Here is a 24,210-nt window from a genome sequence, read left to right as displayed (position 1 = left end):
AAGCAAACATTTCAATACAATAGCCAAAGGAAATGGCCTTGAGAATAGCAGCTTGTTTGCTGGCACCGTTAGTGGTAGCAAACAAAACGGTGATGATATTCTCAAGGTTGTTGTCCTTGAAGACTACAACGGCTTTCTTCTTTGCACCCGTAGCGACACTTGTCACAGGTCCAATCCTTGTGCTTCTTCTTGGTCGCGTGAGCATGGCCACATAATTTGGATATTTATCATTTGCGGCGCTCAAACTCCGGATGACCATTCAACTCTTCTTTGCATGTGGCGATGCAGATCTCCCAATCTACGGATAATGCTCGTGTGTCTAGTTTGATCTTGATGATTAATTGTGCTAACATAATTTTCATGGTTCTTTTTTGGATTAATCTAATTTGAAAATTAATATTTTTATTTTAACACAGTGTGATTTGGACAGGACAAGGAGCATCGGATGATGGTTCCACGTAGGGACTTAGGAGAGAAAACTACGACCGGCCATTTTGGGGAAGACTCGAGCAAGGCTGCCATGTAAAAACTTCTATTCCTTCTGTATCTAAATAATTATATTTGAAAAAAACTAAAGTAAAAGAGATTATATTTAGAAACGGAGCAAGTAGCAATTGAAGCGAGTAATAGATCCACCCGACATGTCCATGTGGAGCTTAATTCCACTGAAAGTTTTCATCCTCGATCCAAGGTTAATTATATGAACTACAATAAAGAACCAATACGTCCCAATCGGTCGACGTAATCACTTGCGTACGTCCATCATACCACGACACTATTTGAGAGACGTCCTAGGTTCACTCACTATGCTTGCCGATCGACTGCCACCTATAAATAATGTATATGGTAAGATTGGCAGATCCATAGCATCCACAGCAGCAACGACACTACAGGCCACAACAGCCCATTGCCGTCTCCGATGGAAATGGGTTCTTCTCCAGCACCGGCGGGCGAGAAAGCACACGCCGTGTGCCTGCCGGCGGCCGCCCAGGGGCACCTCATCCCCATGCTCGACGTGGCCAAGATGCTCCACGCCCGCGGCTTCCATGTCACCTTCGTCAACACCGAGTACAACCACGCCCGCCTCGTACGAGCGCGGGGCGCGGCCGCGGTGGCCGGCGTCCCCGGGTTTCGCTTCGCCACCATCCCGGATGGCCTGCCGCCGTCTGACGACGATGTCACGCAGGACATCCTGTCGCTCTGTAAGTCCCTCACGGAGACCTGCCTCGGGCCCTTTCGCCGCCTCCTTGCGGAGCTGAATGACCCCGCCACGGGCCACCCGCCCGTAACCTGCGTCGTCTCCGACATCGTGATGGACTTCTCCATGGAAGTGGCCAGGGAGCTCGGCCTCCCCTATGTCCTGCTATGGACGTCAAGCGCTGTTAGCTACGTGGGTGTCCGCCACTACCGCCTCCTCTTCGAGCGTGGCCTCGCACCGATCAAAGACGTCAAGCAGCTGACGAGCGAGTACCTTGACATTCCGGTGGAAGATGTGCCGGGCCTACGGAACATGAGGTTCAGGGACTTCCCGTCCTTCATACGCAGCCCGGCACCGGACGATTACATGATGCATTTCGCACTCGGCATCGCAGAGCGCGCGATAGGCGCATCGGCGATGATCGTCAACACCTTCGACGACCTTGAGGGAGAGGCGGTGGCGGCCATGGAGGCGCTCGGCCTGCCCAAGGTCTACACCATCGGCCCACTCCCGCTGCTGGCGCCAAGCTCAAGCATCAACATGAGCCTGTGGAGGGAGCAGGAAGAGTGCCTGCCGTGGCTCGATGACAAGGAGCCTGACTCCGTCGTGTACGTGAACTTCGGCAGCATCACCGTCATGACCAACGAGCAGCTCGTCGAGTTTGCCTGGGGGCTAGCCAAGAGTGGCAGGCATTTCCTCTGGATCATCCGTCCCGACCTCGTCAGGGGTGACACCGCTGTGCTTCCCCTTGAGTTCTCGGCTGAGACCGCCGAGCGTGGTATCATTGCCTCCTGGTGCCCGCAGCAGAAAGTGTTGAGCCACCCGGCTGTGGGCGCGTTCCTCACACATAGCGGCTGGAACTCGGCATTGGAAAGCATGTGCGGCGGAGTGCCCATCATCAGCTGGCCATTCTTCGCGGACCAGCAGACCAACTGCCGATACCAATGCACTGAATGGGGCGTCGGTATGGAGATCGATAGCGACGTTCGGCGTGATGCCGTCGCACGCCTTATCACAGAGATCATGGAGGGGGAAAATGGCAAGGTGATGAAGAAGAAGGCACACGAGTGGAGGGAGAAAGCGGCCAAGGCCACCAAACCCGGCGGTTCATCTCACCGCAACTTCGACGAGTTGATCCGTGATGTGCTAGCTCCCCGCTATGGGTAAAGAAATCATAGTGCAGCTGCTTCAAGGTGTTCTTTTCCCAATCCCAGTTTTTTGGAAGAGGTCGAAAAAACTGGTCTTTTTTTGGAGGAGGTGGATGAACCGGTTTCGGAGGAGGTAATCTCACTAAGTTACAGCCCAATATAATCAAATAAATTATGAATTATCAGTTTTACTGCCAACAATAGATGTAATTGACCCATAGTTCTGTTTGCAATTTGTAGTTCTTGTCCTGGTGTGTCCCGCCCGTTAATAGTTAATACCCCGCACATGGAATAAACGACCACTGGCGTACACACCTTCTTTGAACTTATTCAACACTCAAATCCAAATTCAGATGAATTCAAAAAGAGAACGCGAAAGCCAGCAACCAGTCGTTTTTCATAAATACCAAACGGTAAAACAAAAACTTGACATGCTCCATGATGTACATCTCTTAGTCCACAAAGCTCGTAAATCTTTTATACCCCAAGTAAAATAAGTAGATTTTATAAGGAGGGCACACCAGCGCGTTTGTAACTACAGGAGGGAGAGGTGTGAGTGGGAAGAGTTATTCAGGTTTCAACGAGATGTCGCTGTTTATGCTTAGCAATTCCATTCTGTTGGCCGCCTCTGTCCGCTACTTCGGTGGTGCATAGAGAGGAAGGATCCCATTTCTCTTTCATGGTGTTTTGTATACAGGGTCTATGTTTTGTGTGGTGGCGCTGGAAGGAGGAGGATGTCGTCACGTCGAATAAATCTGATTTGGCTTCTACCTCTCCACGACGATGATCTTTATGATGATGTCCAGAAGCCGATAGCCTCGTCTTCTTGCCAGCTGTTTCAAACATTCGGATCTATTGTTCTTTGTATTTTTCGTGGCTTCTGTCTCTCGCAGCAGTATCATCGGTCAGGAACTGATGATGATCCACAACTAGGTTTTGCGGTCCGATGGTGGCGGTTCCATCGTTCTCCCGCGACTTCATCGATGAGAAACCGATGAATCTAGGTCTAGGCCGTCATGGGGATGTTCCCCGCCCGACATGCCACAGCGACAAGTGCCTTGCTCCATGCAGCAGATCTTTTCATGTAGTTGCAAAGATTTGGCCAGATGCTGAACACAGATTTTGTGTTAGGCATATGTACCAGAATTTCCACAAGTTACACAAGGGGGAACAATTAAAGAACAATCTTTGGGCAACTGCAAGAGCCAGAAACAATCCTACGTACATCAAAGCCATGGAAAATATGAAGGCAGACATTGTGGGTGCATACAGATGGGTTGAGAAATGGTCTCCAAGGACTTGGATTAAAGCCTTTTTTAATCCGTTTCCAAAATATGACATCCTCCTAAATAACATGTCTGAAGTATTTAATAGGTTAGCTTGTAATATACTAATGTGCTTCAATTGTAATATGCCTATTTTAGTTTGTAATATGCCTATGTCATGAGCTGAACATATGTTTTGCTTGGATGTTTAAATGAACTTGTATGAGTTTATTATATGCTTTTGAAGATGATCAATGTTGGAACTCTGAATGTGTTCTGTATGGTTTCTCTGAAACAGATTTTTTCTAAAATTTTACTTCATTTAGTATTGAACTCTTGCTGTGCACTTTCTGATACAAACCTTGTTGTGGAGTTTCTCGCAGAAATTATTCAAGATGCAACAGTTATAATAGTATGTGATGAAATGATCAAATGTATCACTTACTTTGTTTAGCAACTATGCATATATATATATGTAATGTTCAGTGATGTTTCATATCTGAATTTTGGACAGTTGTTAACTGAATTTTTGACACTTGCTAACTGAATTTTTCGACACTTACTAACATAAATTTTCGACACTTATTAACATAAATTTTCGACACTTGCTAACTTAAGATTTCGACACTTGTTAACTGAAGGTGGTTACGGTAAAAGCTCATGCCATGCTAGCTTGCTTAGTCAACGCCTGGTTCGTATCAAACTGAGAAAAGCACCGTACAGGCACAATAAAGCCAAGTTTTTTCACCACTTTTATGTACCTCACAACTTGTAGCACCAAAGTGAAAATTCAGGGCCCATCGCACGTCAGCCCATGTACAACAATTGAAACCTAGCGTAGGAAAAAAGGCCCATCATCATGATGCCCAGCAGAAGCACACACTCAACCTGGCAGCTCAGCGCCCTTCCTGCAGCTCGATCGACAAGATTTGACCGCAGCGTCAGGCAGATCGTGGCTTTGTGCGATGTTTCTACCCATCATCCGCTCTTGTCTCCGCCTACCGCCGCCGGGAGAAAATTTCTCCAGCCTCCAAGCAAAGGTCAGAAGGGGACTGATCGATGTTTAGGAAGACTGCATGAGGTTCTGGTTAACCCTTACTCCATTGCTTCATCTCTTGATTTTTATTTTGTTAAAATCTGCGCGGCTATACCATTAAAAAAAGCCACAAGCATTACAGATTAACTTCCTAATTTCTTGATTGTGTTAGCCGTAAACCATGCCAGGCCGTTGGAGCTCAGTGCTGGTCGTTGCGAGCTGTTGGGCAGGCCCGCTTTGCGCGCGGTTGTGCGTGTCGTGTGCGTGGAGAGCCCGGCCAGGTCGTGTGTGTGGTTGGCATGAGTGCGTGCGTGTGTTAGTGGTCAGCTTAGTGGACGTGGGTGCTGTGTCGCTCAGGGCTATAAAGCCAGTCGTGATCAGAGCTTGTAAGGGATGGAATTGCCGCAATGTAGACATTGCAAAGATCAACAAGATTCGGGCGTTCGTGCGCCGGCCCGTGAAAATTTCGTGTCCTGTGTCTCCTTCCTCTGTCCATGAGTGAGCTGGGAGGGAGAGGTAGCTAGGGTTGCCCGATTGGCAACAACAGATTGTCTAGTTATGTTTGGGTTTATATGAAGAGGAAGAGAACCATGAAAAACTGTTACTTATGGAATTTGCGTCCAAACCTTCAAGCCTTCAATCCCCAATCTATCAAATCACGGTCAGCCGGAATAAACAGGATTAGGGGAAGCACCAGTACCAAGAGTGACCAGGTATCTCACGACGCACCACATCCTATATATACCTATATGGTAAGTCCACTCTCACAATTAGCGTTAGATTCACATCTTGGATTATTGTTGTCTAGTAGTAGTTCTTGTACAGTTAGATTTGGAATGAAGTAGTTCTAGTAATTTTCTATATAGCTAATTTGGAAACTATTTTTCTTGTAAAAATTAAAACATTCGGTAGTATTTCTGGCTTATGCCTTAGTTGAAAACATGAGTTCAGGCTTATGCCTTTCACTCATTTAAACTGTGTTTCTGCCCGATCAATGCTCATTAGTTTGTAAGAACTTAAGTGTAGAACTCCACCCCCCCTCCCAGCTATGTCAAATTTCTGGCTCCGTCCCTGCAAACGAGCAATGCTCTTTCTCATGTGGGCTAGCTGCCGCATGCATGCAATGGAGAGGCAACAACCATGGTTCTCGAGCGTGTTGTGCATGTAACTTCCTTCCCTAATCCACCACTGCGTCGATTTGTCGGTTGGTTGGCATGTGTAGAAGTGAGGAGAGAGTCCTTACCCCATTAATACCACTAGGGGAGGAAAAGTCGGGGGAGGAGAGCCACCCACACGTGGTGAGCCCCAAGTAGAGGTAGGAGAGAGGAGCGCGACACCATTTATATATGGAAGGAGAGGCGAAACGTGTGTGGTGAAGGGGCTGAGATAACCAACTTGTGGAGACTATTGAAGGAGGCGGAATGAGGTCCGAGCGCCATCCACTGGCTGCAAGTACCAACTAGAGGGAGGAAAGATGGGTTTGGGTAGGGGCGTCGTCCCACACTCGACCACCAACAAAGCAGGAGTGAGAACGAGTGGGTGAAGCATCGTCTTTACGCGAATTCGAGGTTTGGGCCGTTGTTGGGCTCCCCAATCATGTGCAAGAGAGAGGGTGTGATGTAAAAATCAAGTGTTTTGTGGATTAGGGGTTGGGTTTCATGGCTGAGGGGGAGTCAACGAATCGCGGGATGCACACGGATGATGTAGTGGATATAGGTTGTATAGGAAAGCGAAAGAGGAGCTTCTGTTGGGAAGCTACTAAAACTTACCCAACACGTGATAGTTAGTTGTCGGAGATAGTGGCGCCAGTTCCCTAGAGATCCGCTCAGACGAGTGATGCAGTTTACCTAATTTTTTTTCCAATATGTGATATGTAATTGCTAGATACGTTGGCACTAGTTTGTTGGAAATATGCCCTAGAGGCAATAATAAATTAGTTATTATTATATTTCTTTGTTCATGATAATCGTTTATTATCCATGCTATAATTGTATTGATTGGAAACACAGTATATGTGTGGATACATAGACAAAACACTGTCCCTAGTAAGCCTCTAGTTGACTAGCTCGTTGATCAAAGATGGTCAAGGTTTCCTGACCATAGGCATGTGTTGTCACTTGATAACGGGATCACATCATTAGGAGAATCATGTGATGGACTAGACGCAAACTAATAGACATAGCATGTTGATCGTGTCATTTTATTGCTACTGTTTTCTGCGTGTCAAGTATTTGTTCCTATGACCATGAGATCATATAACTAACTGACACCGGAGGAATGCTTTGTGTGTATCAAACGTCGCAACGTAACTGGGTGACTATAAAGATGCTCTACAGGTATCTCCGAAGGTGTTCGTTGAGTTAGTATGGATCGAGACTGGGATTTGTCACTCCGTGTGACGGAGAGGTATCTCGGGGCCCACTCGGTAATACAACATCACACACAAGCCTTGCAAGCAATGTGACTTAGTGTAAGTCACGGGATCTTGTATTACGGAACGAGTAAAGAGACTTGCCGGTAAACGAGATTGAAATAGGTATGCGGATACCGACGATCGAATCTCGGGCAAGTAACATACCGAAGGACAAAGGGAATGACATACGGGATTATATGAATCCTTGGCACTGAGGTTCAACCGATAAAGATCTTCGGAATATGTAGGATCCAATATGGGCATCCAGGTCCCGCTAGTGGATATTGCCCGAGGAGTCCCTCGGGTCATGTCTACATAGTTCTCGAACCCGCAGGGTCTGCACACTTAAGGTTCGACGATGTTTTATGCGTATTTGAGTTATATGGTTGGTTACCGAATGTTGTTTGGAGTCCCGGATGGGATTACGGACGTCACGAGGGTTTCCGGAATGGTCCGTAGACGAAGATTGATATATAGGATGACCTCATTTGGTTACCGGAAAGTTTTCGGGCATTACTGGAAAAGTTTCGGGCTCATCGGTAGTGTACCGGGAGTGCCGGGAGGGGTGACGGGGACCATCGAGAGGGGTGTCACGCCCCAAGGGGTCTCTTGGGCTATGGGAAGAGATAAACCAGCCCCTAGTGGGCTGGAATAAGTTCTCACTAAGGCCCATAAGGTTTGAGAAGGGAAAAACACAAGGTGAAAAGAGTTTCCAAGTGGGAAGGTGGAATCCTACTCCAAGTAGGATTGGAGTAGGACTCCTCCACCTCAAATTTCGGCCAAACCTTGAGGGTTTGAGGCTGCCTCCTCCCCTCCCTCCCTCCTATATATACTGAGGTATTAGGGCTGATTTGAGACAACTTTTGCCACGGCAGCCCGACCACATACCTCCACGGTTTTTTCTCTAGATCGCGTTTCTGCAGAGCTCGGGCGGAGCCCTCCTGAGATTAGATCACCACCAACCTCCGGAGCGCCGTCACGCTGCCGGAGAACTCATCTACCTCTCCGTCTCTCTTGCTGGATCAAGAAGGCCGAGATCATCGTCGAGCTGTACGTGTGCTGAACGCGGAGGTGCCGTCCGTTCGGCACTAGATTGGAGTAGATCAGCACAAGGGTACGTAGATCGGAAATCCCCTCTCGTAGATGGACATCACCATGATAGGTCTTCGTGCGCGTAGGAAAATTTTTGTTTTCCATGCGACGTTCCCCAACAGCCCACATATCCACTAGCGAGAGTGTTGCGGCTTCTTCTTTTCCGCAAAAAAAAGAAAAACTCAACCACATGGCCACATATGATAGGTAGTTGCTAGACATGCTGGCGTGAGTTGCCTAGACATCCACTCCCGAGAGTCGAGCAAACCAGCATTTAGGGACGCCCTATATGACACATATTGCATCAAAATGTTGGCGCATGTTCACTATTTTTTATGACTTTGAATATATTTTCATGATGAGTCATGCAAACTTTTTTTTTAAATTCCTGAACATTTTTAAAATGTGAGAATAATAATGAAAAGATGGACATTTAAGAAATGAACAAATTATGAAAAACGGGATTCCGCTGAAGTCCAAACAATTTCAAAAACATGAACATTTTCTTAAATTCCTTATTATTTTTTGAATTTGTGAAAAAATTAAACCATGAACGTTTTCTTAAATTCCATAAATATGTGAAATTACCGAACACCTAAAAATACTTGACAAATAAATTAGAAACAGAAGTAAACCGGTAAAAAATAACACATGAAAAAAAACAAATGTGATCCGGACAGGAACCTTCTTGGTTCCTTAAACACGGAATACTTGTAGGTCGAACTCGGTCGGCCCATGAGTATCCTGTGCGGAACTACAACAATCTGCTGCAGTAAGCGGTGAATAGGAAATTCCCGGCGTGAGAGCCGATTGGTGAAGCGCCACCCATGCGTGAAGTCGTGTGTTGCGCCGGTGCTGGGCTCGCCAATCCTATTTGAGATCTTCTTCCTCTGTTTTTAAATATAGGTCTTTTTTAGAGATTATACTAGTGGACTACATACGAAGCAAAATGAATGAATATATATTCTAAAATATATCTATGTACATCCGTACATAGTCTTCTAGTGAAATCTCTAAAACTACTTATATTTAGGAACGGAGGGAGTAGGTGGTTAGGACAACTCGAGTGTTTTGTCGATCAGGGGTTGGGCCGCGGATGTGTGGGAGTTCACAAACCGCAAGATGCATGCATGGAGACGAGGTGACTTATGTTGCATAAGGATGAGGAGCGGTTTGGGGAGGGAAGCGCTTAAAACATGCCCAACACGCGATAGTTACTCATAGGAGTTAGTGGGGCAAGTCATTTGCAGCACTTCAAATCTCGAACTCCTGCCGACGCCATTCAACTCTTCTTTGAGTTTGGCGATCTAGACCTCCTGTCAGCAAATAACGCCCGCGTGTGTAGTTTACTTTTAATGATTAATTGTGTTGGCATGATTTTCAAAGTTCTTCTATGAATTAATCTTATTAAAAAATTGCCATTTCTTTCAACACATTGGATTTTGGGCGGGACAAGGAGCGTGGAGTAATCGGAGTACTAATAAAATCATTATTATTAGTATTTGAGAAGTCACAAAGTTTAGTGTTTTCAGTCATGGTGACTTCAGCGAGCAAACAAGCACACAAGCGAACAGAAAGCAAGCGAAAGAAAAGGGCGAACGAAGACGGCAAATAGTTTTGTAAATTTTTGTTTTTAAGAAGTGAGGGAGAGGAAAACGAGAGACAAAAAAAGTAAATGCAAAAGATGAGTTTGCGACAATTACTTGGATAAGCTTCACTTGATGCTCCCCAGCAACGGCGCCAGAAATTCTTCTTGCTACCTCTTGAGCTTGCGTTGGTTTTTTCCCTTGAAGAGGAAAGGGTGATGCATCACAGTAGCAGTAAGTATTTCCCTCAGTTTTGAGAACCAAGGTATCAATCCAGTAGGAGTATCAAGATGAAGCACCGATGTACCTGCCCAAAAACAGCAAACTTGCACCCAACGCTACAAAGGGGTTGTCAATCCCTTCACGATTGATTGCAAGGTGAGATCTAAAGGCGGAAAGTGCAACAAAGTAAAAGTGTAGGGCTGAAAATATGATGTGAAGTAGACCCGGGGGCCATAGTGTTCACTAGAGGCTTCTCGCAAGATAGCAAATATTACGGTGGGTGAACGAATTACTGTCGAGCAATTGATAAAACCGCGCAAAGTCATGACGACATCTAAGGCAATGATCTTACATATAGGCATCACGTCCGAGACAAGTAGACCGATACTTTATGCATCTACTATTATTACTCCACACATCAACCGCTATCCAGCATGCATCTAGTGTATTGAGTTCATGACGAACAAAGTAACGCCTTAAGCAAGATGACATGATATAGAGGAATAAATTCATGCAACAGATATAAACCCCATCTTTTTACCCTTGATGGCAACAACACGATGCGTGCCTCGCTACCCATTATGTCACTATGTGAGATCATCGCACTATACGAACCCAAAACCAAGCACTTCTCCCATTGCAAGAATCATAGATCAAGTTGGCCAAACAAAACCCACAACTTGAAGAGAATTACAAGGATATGAAATCATGCATATAAGAGATCAGAAGAAACTCAAATAAGATTCCACTACTGGAAAAACATAATCTGCCGACAGCTTTCAGCTTTGCCGTCAGCAATTTCACGGGGCTGACGGCAAAGAGACTTTGCCCTCAGCCAAAATAAATGCTGACGGCATAGGAGAGGCTGGCGGCATAGATAATCTATGTCGTTCGCTTTGTCTAAGCCGTCAGCCAGCTGACGGCAAAGGCGAAAAACACTGACGGCATAGGGAGCTCCCCGGTCCCACGTCCGACCATGGCTTAACGGGGCACCGCTATGCCGACAGTCAGCTGACGGCAAAGCCTAACGGTTGTCTTTGCCGACAGCTATAGCTCGGTGTTTCCCCCGTGCACACGACCTAATTGCATGCCCTAACGGTTCTCTCTCCCTGCTCTCCAGACCCACCGCCGTCGTCGACCCGCGCCCGCCCCGCGCCAGCCCCTACTCGCCGGCGCCACCCCGACCACCCGTCGTCGCCCCGCCCCGCCCCACCCCGCCTCTACCCCGCACCGCCCACCCTGACCCACCCCGCCTCTGCCCCACGCCAGCCCCGCCCCGCGCCGCCCCGTGCCAGCCGCGCCGCCACCCCGCGCCGCCCCGTGCCAGCCCTGCCCCGTCGCCCCGCCCTGCCGCGCCGCCTCACACCAGCCCCGCACCAGCCCCGCCCCGCGCCGGCCCAGCCCAAACCCACCCCGCGCCAACCCCGCCCCGCCGCTGCCCCGCGCCAGCCCCGCCCGACTCGCCGGTGAGCTCCTCCTCCCCTTTTTTTCTTTTTTTAGTTTATTTTTCTATGTTAGTTAGATCTGTTAGTAGTAGATTTTTAGTTAAATTTAGTTAGCAATTACTTAATGGTAGATTTTTAGTTAAATTTAGTTAGCAATTAGAAGGAGATTAAGAGAAGAAGAAGAAGAAGAAAAGGAAAAAGAGAAAGATGAAGGGGGAGAATTATTTAGTTAGCAATGATTTAATTACTACGAGTAGAAAAAGAGAAAGAAGAAGAAGAAAAGGAAAAAGAGAAAGTAGAAGGGGGAGAAAAGTTAAATTTAGTAGCAATTAGTTAGTTAGCAATTATTTAATTACCGCGAGTGCGTATTTGTGTTGATTGAGTGCATTTAAATGTGCAGTAGCTTCTCCGCGAGGGAGAGGGAGGCTGCATGATAGGAGCCAGTCGCCACCACCCTCGGCTACTTCTGTCTCAGCCACTTCACCCTTGCAGACGAGGGTGTCACCGGTGCCGGATCCTCCCGTCCAGGAGCAGACACCGATGCAGGGGGCTGAGGCGGAGGCTGAGGCGGAGGGTGCTGAGGCGGAGGCTGAGGCGGAGGGGGCTGAGGCAGAGGCTGAGGGGGCTGCTAGCAAGTCGGTCTACCAAAATGGTATGACACGAGTTCCAGACCGATTGGAGTTGCAGCACAGGGCGTTCATTAAGTCAGATGGCGAGAAGTAAGTTGATATATATTGTGTACCTTATATCATTATATTTCACCAAGTAGTTAATGTCTTTGCCTTATCATTATGTAGGGGGTGGGATTACCCGAAGAATACCCGGAATCCAAACTCCCTCCTTGGTGCTTTACTTAGGGAGCACTTCCCCGGGATAGTGCAGTTGCCCGGTGAGGGTATGGTTCCCGAGCCAGGACTCAAGTGGGAGCACTACCAAGCCGCTCTGCTCCCGGAACACACACATGTCGATGGTGTTGTTTGCGTGAGCATGGCCGACAAGGTGTTGGCTGATTTTTGGGTAACTATTATTTTACCCAATAAAAAGTATACAATGTTATATATTGTTATTTCCTTCCAAATCATCTCACTATTCATCTGTGCATCTATTTGGCATAATTGCAGAGTTACTTTAGGGTCGAGGAGCGGACGGAGGAGGCTGCCAAGAAGAACCTCGTGAAAGAGTGCAAGAGTTTATTGAATAACACGAGGCACGAGTTGCGTGTTCAGGCTGTTCGAGATTGGTATGCCAAGCAAGGGGAGCTGAAGACAAAGACTGAATGTTGAAAGATTTACCTTGATAAGACCGAGTACATGGAGGTATGTACATTCCAAAGATCAATTCTTAGGGCTAGTTAGGTCTATTTAGTTATAATACTTAGTTTCATTCTTCATTAACTTACATTCATAGGTGCCCCCGAGATGGTTGGCCGATAAGATGGATTGTTGGGAGATGATAGTGGACAGGTGGTGCACAAAGGCTTGGTTGAGCACCCACACTATGGCCAAGGACCGTCGTGCCCAATTGGTTGGTGTGCCACACCACCAAGGCAATGCCAACATCAAGCAATACGTCAAAAAATGGATATGTGTGCCTTGTTTTGTTTCATCAATAATTCATTCGTTCATGATTTTTGTTGTACTAATTATTTGTCTTTTCGTGTAGGCCAAACACAATAACCAGCCCGAGCCTCAGGGATACGCCGCGTTTAGCATGGCCCATAAGGGCTCGTACAAGACGGCGAAGGCATATTCTGAGGGGGACGGGCCGTCGGCGTACACAAGCCTGTCTGCCTACAACAAGATGACGTCTTATTCTGAGGTGGTCAAACAGCTGCGCGGGCCTGACTTTGACCCGAGCCAGAATCCTATCGATCCAGAGGCGTTGATGATCTCTCGTGGCGGTAAGAGTCATGGCACGCTGGCCATGTGTGATGGCTTCGTCCCTATCACTGAGACTCTATTTCAGATCAAGGCGAGGCAAACGAGCTCCGCTCCTGTAATACGGCAACGCTCGAGGCTAGTTGATCTTGCCATCGAGGTTAGTTTTCTTCATTATTTCTTTTGTTCTTTTGTACCTGGATGGATGATGAAAATTCCTTTTGAGGAATGGTTGCAGGCCGCACTTATGAAGGAGAGGGAGGCCACCAGGCTCTTGTTGGAGGAGAGGGACCGGAATACGCAGAGGTTGCTTGAGGAGGAGAGGGCACGCAATAATGCCCATGCGAAGGCCATGCACAACTTCGTTCCGGTAAGTCAGTTGTGTGAGGAGCAAGGCTATGTGTGAGACGCAACAAGGCTATTTCTTTGACTCCTCGAAAACTAATTTGCACGCTATGTGTGAGAAGCAAGGTTTGTCGCCCCCTCCGCCGATGCCTTCTCCGGTGGGAACGGTGAGTTCCCTTTCAATGACCAACCTTGCACGGTCTTATACCATTGTCTGTCGCCGTGCTAACCACATATTTTAACTCTTGTCTTGTTGCAGCATCATTCCAGAGTTGAATCCCACGATCCCTTTACTTCTCCTGGTGAGAGCCCTAGCAACCCAGCGACCAACGGAGATGGAGCTTCTCCTCCGTTTCTTGGCATTTGGTAAGTTATTCCTCTCCTTCTTATTCTTCTTATTGTTTAGATCAACATAGATTATGCCATGCTTTAGTTAGCTTAGTAAATTCTAGTTGATATTAGCCATGCTTTAGTTAGCTTAGTAAATTCTAGTTGATATTAGAGCTCAAAAATGACATAATTAGTTTAGAAAGTTTTAAAAGAAACCAGACGAGAAGAACAAACAAGAGATGAAGAAATAAGAGAAGAAGAAAGAGGAGAAAAAGATAGCTTCTCTTCTTTCTTCTTTTTCTCCATCTTCTTCTTCTTCTTGTTCTTATTCTTGTTCTTGTTCTTCTTCTTGTTCTTCTTCTTGTTGTTGTTGTTCTTCTTGTTCTTGTTCTTCTTGTTCTTGTTCTTCTTCTTCTTCTTCTTCTTCCACTTCTTCTTCTAATTGCTTAGCTTAATTTATATAACTTCTTTCTTATTGTATTCTTCTTCTAACTTCTTTCTCATTATGCAGATTTTGATAAAGCAGCATGGCATATGGATGGATGCTCGAGGGACTTTGTAATGCACTTGTGTAGTCTTAGATGAACTTTGTAATGCACTTGTATTTGCGGATGCACTTGTGATGCTTTGTAATATTTTCTGATCTTGTTTGCACTTTAATTACACATATTCGTGTTGTTTGCACTTTGTGATGCACTTGTGTTGTGTTGTTTGCACTTTGTGATGCACTTGTGGTGTTGTTTAGGGGCTGGGAAAATATATATATGTTGTTGTTTGTATCTATGTTTTGCAAATGCAGGGAATTAACAGAAAACAAATATGAAAAAAAGCAGAGAGGGTCTTTGTCTACAGCTTACTGACGGCAACGGCTTTGCCGTCGGTGGACTGACGACAAAGAAGACACGTGGCGGCAGCGTGTGTATCCTGGCAACTGTGGGAATACCAAATTTTCCCTGATTTTTGGCTTTGCCGTCAGCTATGCTCCAGCTGTCGGCAAAGAGGGGACCAAGGGGACCCAGGTTTTCGGCGTTGCCGTCAGCTTTGCTACGGCTGTGGGCAAAGAGGGGACACAGGGGACCCAGGGTTTCGGCTTTGCCGTCAGCTTTGCTACGGCTGTGGGCAAAGCCTGTCGTTAACCTTCTAACGGGGCTCGGCATGCGTCGTTGCCGCCATTGCTCTTTGCCGTCAGCCCGTGCCACAAAGCTGATGGCAAAGTCTTTGTCGTCTGTCGACCTTCACTGACGGCAAAGAAGGTGATTGCCGATAAAATCTTGGTCGGTTCCTTTGCCGACAGCACACTGACGGCAAAGCCTTTGCCGTCCATTAAACTCTCCTTTGCCGTCAGCTCTGGCTATCGGCAAACCAGCAGATTCCAGTAGTGTTCATAGATAATCTAATCATAAATCCACAATTCATCGGATCTCGACAAACACACCGCAAAAGAAGATTACATCGGATAGATCTCCATGAAGAAGAACATGGAGAACTTTGTATTGAAGATCCAAGAGAGATAAGAAGCCATCTAGCTACTAGCTCTGGACCCGAAGGTCTATGGTGAACTACTCACGCATCATCGGAGAGGCAATGGTGTTGATGAAGAAGCCCTCCGTATCCAAATCCCCCCTCCGGCAGGGCAACAGAACGTGCCCCAGATGGGAACTTGCGGAGACAGAAGCTTGCGGCGGCGGAAAAGTATTTTCGTGGATCTCTCTCGTGGTTTTGGATTTTTCGGGGATTTATAGGCGGAAGAAGTAGGGCAGACGAGTCACAGGGGGCCCACAAGCCTGCTAGGCGCCCCCTGGCCGCGCCTAGGGGGCTTGTGGCCTCCCCTGGTGGCATCTGCCTTGGTTCTCACGCTCCCTGCGTATCTTCTGTTCCGGAAAAAATCTTTTCGGAGGTTTTATTCCGTTTGGACTCCGTTTGATATTCTCCTCTGAAAAGGGTCAAAAACACGGAAAAACAGGAACTGGCACTTGGCACTGAGTTAATAAGTTAGTCCCAAAAAGGATATAAAAGGCATACAAAACATCCAAAGTTTGACAAGATGGTAGCATGGAACCATAAAAAAATTATAGATACGTGGGAGACGTATCAAGTACCGAAAGGCTTCATCTTTGCTCTTCAGTACCTCGATCCACATGTATCTGCTGCAATCATCGACGATCAGCAGAAAGTACTTGTTGCCGCTTGCCGTCGCCGGTGTGATCGGTCCGCAGAGGTCACCATGGACGAAATCGAGTGGTTTCTCGGCACGATATGTCGTCGCCCGCAGGAATGGAGTGCGGTGCATCTTCCCAATTGTGCAGCCCTCGCAGACTCCTCTCTGTAAGCAATCTTCGGCATCCCGCAAACCATGTCCTTCGCCCCAAGATTGTGTAGATGGATGTACCTGGCATGCCATCTCCATCCCTCATCTGAGGCGCTGGAAAAGAGACACACGGGGACGGCCTAGGTCAGAGCCACGGCATATAGCCGGTTGCTCGTCCGCCGCACCCGCACCAGGAGAAGTTCATGTCTGTCATAGAGACAGAGCTCCCCATTCTGAATCACAGATTTGCATCCTTGTTCATCTAGCTGCCCGAGGCTCACCATGTTGGTGCGCAGCTGCGGGATGTAGTAAACATCTGAGAGTGCGTGGTGTTCGCCGCTACGGCACGAGAACATGACTGCACCGCGCCCCGCGATCTGCACGACTGATCCGTCGCCCAAACGGACTTTGCCTCGCACCGTCTCATCGACCTCCGTCAGCAGATAACGGCAGCCGGTCATATGATTGCTCGCCTCCGTGTCGAGGTACCACCTGTCGTCATTTGTGGCCGTGGGCACAACGCGCTCCTCATTGAGGAACACCTGCTTTGTGCGTCCGCCCTGCGCGTCCTCGGCGCTCTCCGCACGGGTGTCTGTTCCACATCGCTCACCACGCATGTAGCAAGCAACAGCCCCGGCTGCTCGATCTCCACTTGAGCCACATTTGCCTGTTGATCCTGTTGATCGCGCTGCTCCCTTTCCCGTTTCCGGCACTCCTTCACCCAGTGCCCTGAGATGCCGCAATAGCGACAATTACCCTTTCGCTTGGGTTGTGCCGCCCCCCCCGTTCCCGCGACCGCCTCCTTGGCCACGGCCACCCCCGCCTTGGGTGTTTCTTTGTTTGTCGTTGCCGCGACCGCGTCGTTCTCCGGGGCTGGAGGAGCCGCCAACCTGATTTGCCTGCTTGTCACGGGCGCGCCACTCGTCGGCAGTGAAGAGTAGTTGCGCGCCGGGCACCGGCGCATCCTCGCGCTCGCGTTCCTCGACGACCAGGAGCCGTCCGGAGAGCTCCTCAAGGGAGAGCAGCTTCGTGTCCACCAGGGATTCTATAGCCACATCCATCTCTCGATATGGCCGAGGCACCGTACGAAGGACCTTGAGGACTGCCTTGTGCTCGTCGATCGGGTCACCGAGCGCAGCCAGCTCGTCGATGATCGTCGTGAGCCGCATGACATACGACTCGATCCTCTCTCTATCCTTGTACCGGAGTGCTTCGTACTCCGATCGACGAGTTTGCGCCTTGGCTTCGTGCACACGCTCAACCCCGACGCGCATCGCCTTCAGAGTGTCCCACGCCTCCTTGGCCGTGGACTTGGCGCCTAGTATGCGCATGAGCTCCGCCGGCACACCCTTGAGGAGGGCGATCATCGCACGCCTATCATCACACTTCGTGCCCTGCCCCGTCTCCACCACGCGTCACAGCTCGTCAGCCTGAAGCTGCAGCTTGGTGATCATGGCCCAGTCGGTGTAGTTGGTGCGCGTCAGCATCATCGGGGGTCCGCCGCCACCGCCGCCGCTGTGCACAACGCGTTCGACGACACGCACCCCTGACGCCTCGTCGGTGGTAAGACGCGCCAGGGTCTTCTCCAGTGACGCAGCCACTCCCGAAGCCTGATCCTCCTTCAGTTGCTTCTTCGCCTTTTCGTCGTCGCTTCCGGCCATCGCTCCGACGGATCAGACACCGCCGGCACCTAGGATGGATCGAACACCACCAAGGCTTTGATACCACTTGTAGTTGCAGACGCCGGCAAGAAACGATCAAACGATGAACGCCGATGAGAGGAGGAGCTCGGTTCGAGACGGTGGTTTTGCTGCTAACTGAACTTGCAGCGTTTTCGGGGTTTCTGTTATTTCTGCAGAGGATCAACCTCCTGCCGATTACAAGGAAAGATAAATACCCACGCACACCTAGCCTACTCATCGTGCCATCCCGCGACGCTAAGCTTGCGGGAGCTTCTACGACACCGTCAATCCCGCGCATTCCATGCCATCCCATGAAGCGGTCTTGCCGGCGCATCTACAACTAGAGCTTAACTGAAAATGACTGAAGAAAAACAACGCTGAACCGTACGTAAACATAAGCACGCTGCCGGTCAGTTTATTCAGCTAAAGATAGATTCAAAACTAGCAACGGGATTATCCTCCAGAGATCTTCCTGAAGTGTACGGACACGGCTTGCGCTTTCCAAAGTATTCGATGTGATGGCTAGAGAGGTAGATAAGATGATCGTGACCATATGTACTTCAACAATAATGGCCAATTTGTGGAGATCAAATGTAAAAACTCATTTCCTAACTCTCGATGATAAGTGGTTCTCACGGCACCATACTGAAATTGTAAGTTAACTACACATTCACACGTATGACAAACAGAAGCCCCTGAAAATCTGAACACTCACGAAACCCCAAGCATCAGTTTGAGAGGAAATCAACCAACTTACCTCAATCTCTGAATCACCTGTTGAGGTAATAGTAATATGCTCACAGTAAATACTAAGATTGAAATAATTCAACAGCCTGTTGAAAGGAATCGGGATCGTCCCTGGATAGAAGGAGTTGAGTTTTTTTTTCTTCTGAAAAGGAGGATATACCCCTGGCCTCTGCATATGGACGATACATGCGGTCATTTTATTAATTATTCATAAGGACTGTACAAGGTAATACATCACTCAACCTGATGCCGTCATCTAGGCAACACCTGTTGCTACTCCTATCCCCTTGATAAAGGTGTGCCGAATATCCGAAGCTAATACCAAACCGACATCGCATCAAACTCTAATATCTATACACGGATGCCCCAGCCCAGCGATATACTGGGACAGTCCCACACCTGTCCGACGCACTCTCGCTGCCACCACCATCTTTCACTGGTCCATCTTCAAAGCATGAACTGACGCATCGACCTGTATGGCCTGCCGTTGACGCCACCACATCGCCCGTCGCCCAAACTCTACAGTGACATGCCGCCGTGATCCGCCGTCAGCCTGTCTAACTAGGCTTTCGACCATTCGTCAGCGACTCCCACATATGGCTAACTGGTTCCTGTGCCATGTGTAACTGGAGCGAGCTCGCTCCCGCATACTTATATATTGAGGGAATATAACTCCAATAAATAACAAATCTTACATTCACCTAGCTCCAAACTCCAGGGTGACACTCCTCCTTCACAAACATCTTCCTCATTGCCAGGTTCCTTAGTGTCGTAGCCGGTAGGGAGAACATGATGGCGACCAAGAAGACACGCGTGGAGGGAACTGAGACATGTGTCGCAATTGGGAGTCCGACCAAAAAGTTCAATGGCATCACCAAGGTCCAAGACCTTGAGGTGGCCTTGAGAGGATTAGTGCTATTCTATCCATGTTCGTCGACCATGACAGCAAATAAGCCGCTCAATAGGCGCATACTACATGCTCAATGGTGGCTCATTTGTTGGCATGATCAATGATGCCAAACAGAACAGTGGTGATATTCTCAAGATCGTTGCCCTTGGAGAATGCAACAACTTTCTTCTTGGACTCCCCATGGCGACACTTGTCGTAGTTCCAATATATGTGCATCTTCTTGGCCGCAGCAGGTAAATATGCACATCAGTGAGCATGATGAGGTAGTTTGGATAGCTATCATTTGCAGCGCTTTGGATACTTGTCATTTGCAGTACTCAAAATCAAGAACTCTTGCTGACAACATTCAGTTCTTCTTTGCGTTTGGCGATCTAGACCTCCCGTCGACGAATAATGGTCACGTGTCCTGTTTACTTTTAATGATTAATTGCGTTGGCATGATTTTCCAAGTTCTTCTCTGAATTAATCTAATTAAAAATTTGCTATTTATTTCAACACATTGGATTTTGGGCGGGACAAGGAGCGCGGAACGGTGTTTCCATGTAGGGAGAGGAAACGACGACTGGTCATTTTGTGGAAGATTGTGAGGAAGGCTACTGGCAAAAATTAGAGAAGTAGAGTGATACATGCAAATACATTGATTTTTTATGTAACGTGACATTTGTCCTCATATGCTTATTATTAAACAATTTAGCTAAATGTAGTTAGAAAAGCAACGGACAAGATCTTCATTGGATATCCAAAACAACAAATAATGAATCGGAAATTCATAGGGTCAAACACCTGCCAAGCCCTGCTTGATTGCCTCGTGATTCGCGAAGTAGTTAGTTCCCACATGAGAGCACAGTAGGGGCACACTAAGGTTTAAGTTCCAGTAGTTTCATAGGATCAAGGTGCAAAAACTGTAATTTTACCGGTGACTCATACCAATTGAAGCTTAATATTTATTTTAAAATTTCATCGAGATGTATTTAAAATGGATCATTTGGACTTTTTATTCAAAAATATGATAGTTTGAAAATTGAAAGGCAAAATCCACGATCCTGATCAGTGACACTTGTATATCAAAAGGGACACAACAGAAGTTACCAAGATCATGATCCTAATGAGTGACACTTGCATATAAAATGGAACACTGCAAAAGTTAACCATAATTAGAGTGACTGTTCTTTACCCAAAGGCACAAAAACAATTGAGGTCTCAAAAAGTAGCAGTTCATATTTGCAATTGCACTTACGTTGTTCCTAGTCCTTGTTGGAGGAATCTGCGTAGAAGAACATAAATCAATGGATGCAGTTTCAGAGTTGAACTTGGTGCAATAGACAATGGGTAAAGAAGTAACTAACTAAGAGATCCCTGACATAAGCTTTAGTTCTGCCTGCAAACAATATAACTAGCTGGACAATGGAAGAAATGCACTTTGACGATCAAGTACTACAGTGGATCCCTCCATTTTGCCTCTGTGGATGCAGTCTCCAGGAACGGTGCCAACAGTATGACAATTCAGCTATGCATTCTTGAAGTAGGACTCCCATATGAACTCTACAGAAATGATACTACTGCATTATTCAAATTTAAGTCAGTTGTCTGTAGAGCTGTAGCCAACACAAAGGGAAAAAAACTGAAAGAAGCTAGTAAACCATGAAATGCTTTCACAACAGTTAATCACGTTAAGCAGAAAATTAGTCCAACCACACATCTAGTTTCAACAGAATATTAGTCCAACCACACATCCAGTTTCCATGATCTTAAGCACAAGTTGGAAACATAAATACATTCCTGGAATCTAATCGTTAGAGCTTTCTTCTCTACCAAATCAGACATGAACTCATCGGGATTCAAGAATCAATAGCTGGCAACAAACATCCAGATAGGTAAATAACACCGAAACAGGAATTACCAGCTTACTAAACTAAATGAAAACTTTGTTGCGCCACACACAAGCTACCAATTTTGAAAGCCCGTTCATGGTTTTTGCAAATCTGAATCTAACAGGCACTTCCCCCCTACAGGCGGCAGCATAGTCTTCTGCGAGGTACGGTGCAGTGTCCTTGTGAGGGCATATAAACTTCTTCATGAATACCTTTCACCTTTGCAGTAATCGTGAAAACGGTATTGTAGCTCGGGTCACGCTTGAGCAGTCCATTTGTATATATTGAGAAACTTTACAGTGCAGTACCGAGGTCTCAGCCGACCCTCTAGGCTCAAACACAAGATCACCGGCCGGAGGCAGCTGCGGTGGAGACTGGAGAGTAGGCGGTGGAGAGGAGAGACATGGGAAGCGTAGGGAGAAGACAGGAGATGGGTGAGGATGCAACTTCGGAGCCGGAGCATGGCGGCGACGGAATGGCCGGTGGCGGCGCGGTTGGTTTACTAATTCCCACCACGCACCAAACATGGAATTGGGACTAAAATTCAACTTCCCACGCCTAATCCTCTACTAAACTCCCACATGTAAACTCCTCATTCTAGCCAAACACGCTGTGAGAGAGTCGCCAGAGTTTGGGGCTGGAGTGTTGGACTCGTGCGTCGTGTCTGTCTCAGGTGCCATCTGTTAACGGGCTGGGCTGGTCTGTGCTGGCCTGGCCTGGAGCTAAATTAGAGATTCAACTCACTTGTAAACTATAAAAAACCGCTTGCAAAGATGAGCCATCTTAAAAGTAAAAATCTAAAACAAGAACATGAGCACACGTATCTCGATGCAGAAGCCGGGGCGATGCCTCCTTTTTGAAAAAATCTGAACACGGCAGTTCGTCGAGTGAAGTAGTGTCAATCAATTTCTTTTTGCCGAGTCACGCAAAATGATCACAAGACAGACATGGTGATACGTAATTGCTTACTATTATGTGCCCGGCGTACATTTTCATGTGAATCTGTGATGATTTCGAAGCGGTGCTCTTTGTTTGTCGGATCCTGCATCATGTTTTTAAATTGCATTTCGGGCAAATTTAACTCGACTATGAATTTTGCAGAAGAATAGTGCCAGTACTTGTACCACCTCATGTCGTTTTTATAGTGGTATGATCAAGCTCTGATCACTAATTAGGCTCTTTTTGAGTAAACTTTGGGTTCGTTTACTTGTATGTGCATGTTCTTTTGCTTGAATGATCGATCATCAGTACATATATAAAATCTACAGTTGATAGTAGCTCGCTCAACAGACCTAAATAACCATCTGCTTACAGCTTACGTTGTGCTTACATTGATAGTAGCTTGCTCAACAGACCTAAATAGGTAATGTGCTTACGTTGTTCAACCATTCTTTGCATGTGGCAATGCAGACCTCCTTTTTGATGAATAATGCCCGGATGTCTAGTTTACTCTTAATGATTATTTATACTAACATGATTTCCATGGTTTTTTTCTTGATTAATATAATATATATAACTGCTATTTGTTTCAACACGATGAGGTTTTGGGCAGGAGAAGGAGCATCTGGATGGTGCTTCCATGTCGGGAGAGGAAACGACGACCGGCCATTTTGTGGAAGATAAGAGCAAGGCTACTGGGCAAAAATTACAGTGCCATGATCCATGTAAATACATTGATTTTTTAAATGAGATTTATGCCCATATGCTTATATATTGTCAGTGGCTTTAACAATTTAGATAAAAGCTAAAAAAGCAATGGACATGATCTTCATTGGATATCCAAAATGACACATAAAGAATGGATTGAGTTACTGAGATCGTGATCCTAATGAGTGACACTCATATAAAATAGAACACAACAAAGTTATTGAGACCATGATCCTAATGTGTGACACTACAACAAAAGTTAGCCATAAACAACTGACTTTGTACTACATGGGTTGTCAATTAAGCCGGCCCCATGCATGAAAATGACCTTTGAATTTGAGCACACTGTGACCCAAAGTAGACAATGAGGCCAATTAACATGCACTTAAAAAGCAACATACATGATATACGTTGGATATCCAGAATGCTACATAAACAATGGATGCGATTACTGAGATCATGATATCCCACTCAGTGGCACTTGTATAAGATAAGGAACTCAACAAAAGTTACTGAATTCATGATCCTAATGAGTGACACCTAGATATAAAAATAGAACACAACTAACGCTACTGAGATCATGGTCGTAATAACTAATAAGTGATACTTACATACATATAATACTGAACAAAACTAAAGCTAAATATAACACAATTGACTTTACAATACATGCGCTGCCAATTAAGCCGGCCCCATGCACCGCGACGGCTCTTCAATTTGAGCATCCCGTGACTGGCCGCATGTATGCAATGAGGCCATTTAATCAACCCGTAGAGATGACCTTGAGAGGATCAGTGTTATTCTATGGGTGGCCGTCAATTGCGACAACAAATAAGTTGCTCGATAGCCACCTATTGAGCAGTTTTTATGGTGTCACAATCGGTGATTGCAGACGTAATAGTGTTGATATTCTCAAGGTCTTTTTCCTTGGAGACTGCATCGACTTTCTTCTTGGACACCCCGCCATGATACTTGTTACAGTCCCACTCTAAGTGCTTCTTCTTGACCGAGACAATGGAAAATGCGCACATCGGGGAGCATGGCGACATACTTTGGATACATGTCATCATAGGCAACATGTCACGGTG

At 46.8% G+C, this 24,210-nt stretch overlaps 1 protein-coding gene across 1 annotated transcript; it reads left to right on the top strand.

Moving 5' to 3' along the window:
• The first annotated feature begins 342 nt into the window (after nucleotides 1–342).
• LOC123402325 (7-deoxyloganetin glucosyltransferase-like) lies at nucleotides 343–3,117 on the top strand. Its single transcript, XM_045096227.1, has one exon. It carries the CDS (start codon nucleotides 920–922, stop codon nucleotides 2,363–2,365), a length of 1,446 nt encoding a protein of 481 aa, XP_044952162.1. The 5' UTR covers nucleotides 343–919; the 3' UTR covers nucleotides 2,366–3,117.
• The last annotated feature ends 21,093 nt before the right edge of the window (nucleotides 3,118–24,210 follow it).

Source organism: Hordeum vulgare, chromosome 6H (assembly GCF_904849725.1).
Source record: "Hordeum vulgare subsp. vulgare chromosome 6H, MorexV3_pseudomolecules_assembly, whole genome shotgun sequence".
Taxonomy (NCBI): domain Eukaryota; kingdom Viridiplantae; phylum Streptophyta; class Magnoliopsida; order Poales; family Poaceae; genus Hordeum; species Hordeum vulgare.
Note: the sequence above shows the minus strand (reverse complement) of the source record. Positions and strands in the feature narration are given on the sequence as shown.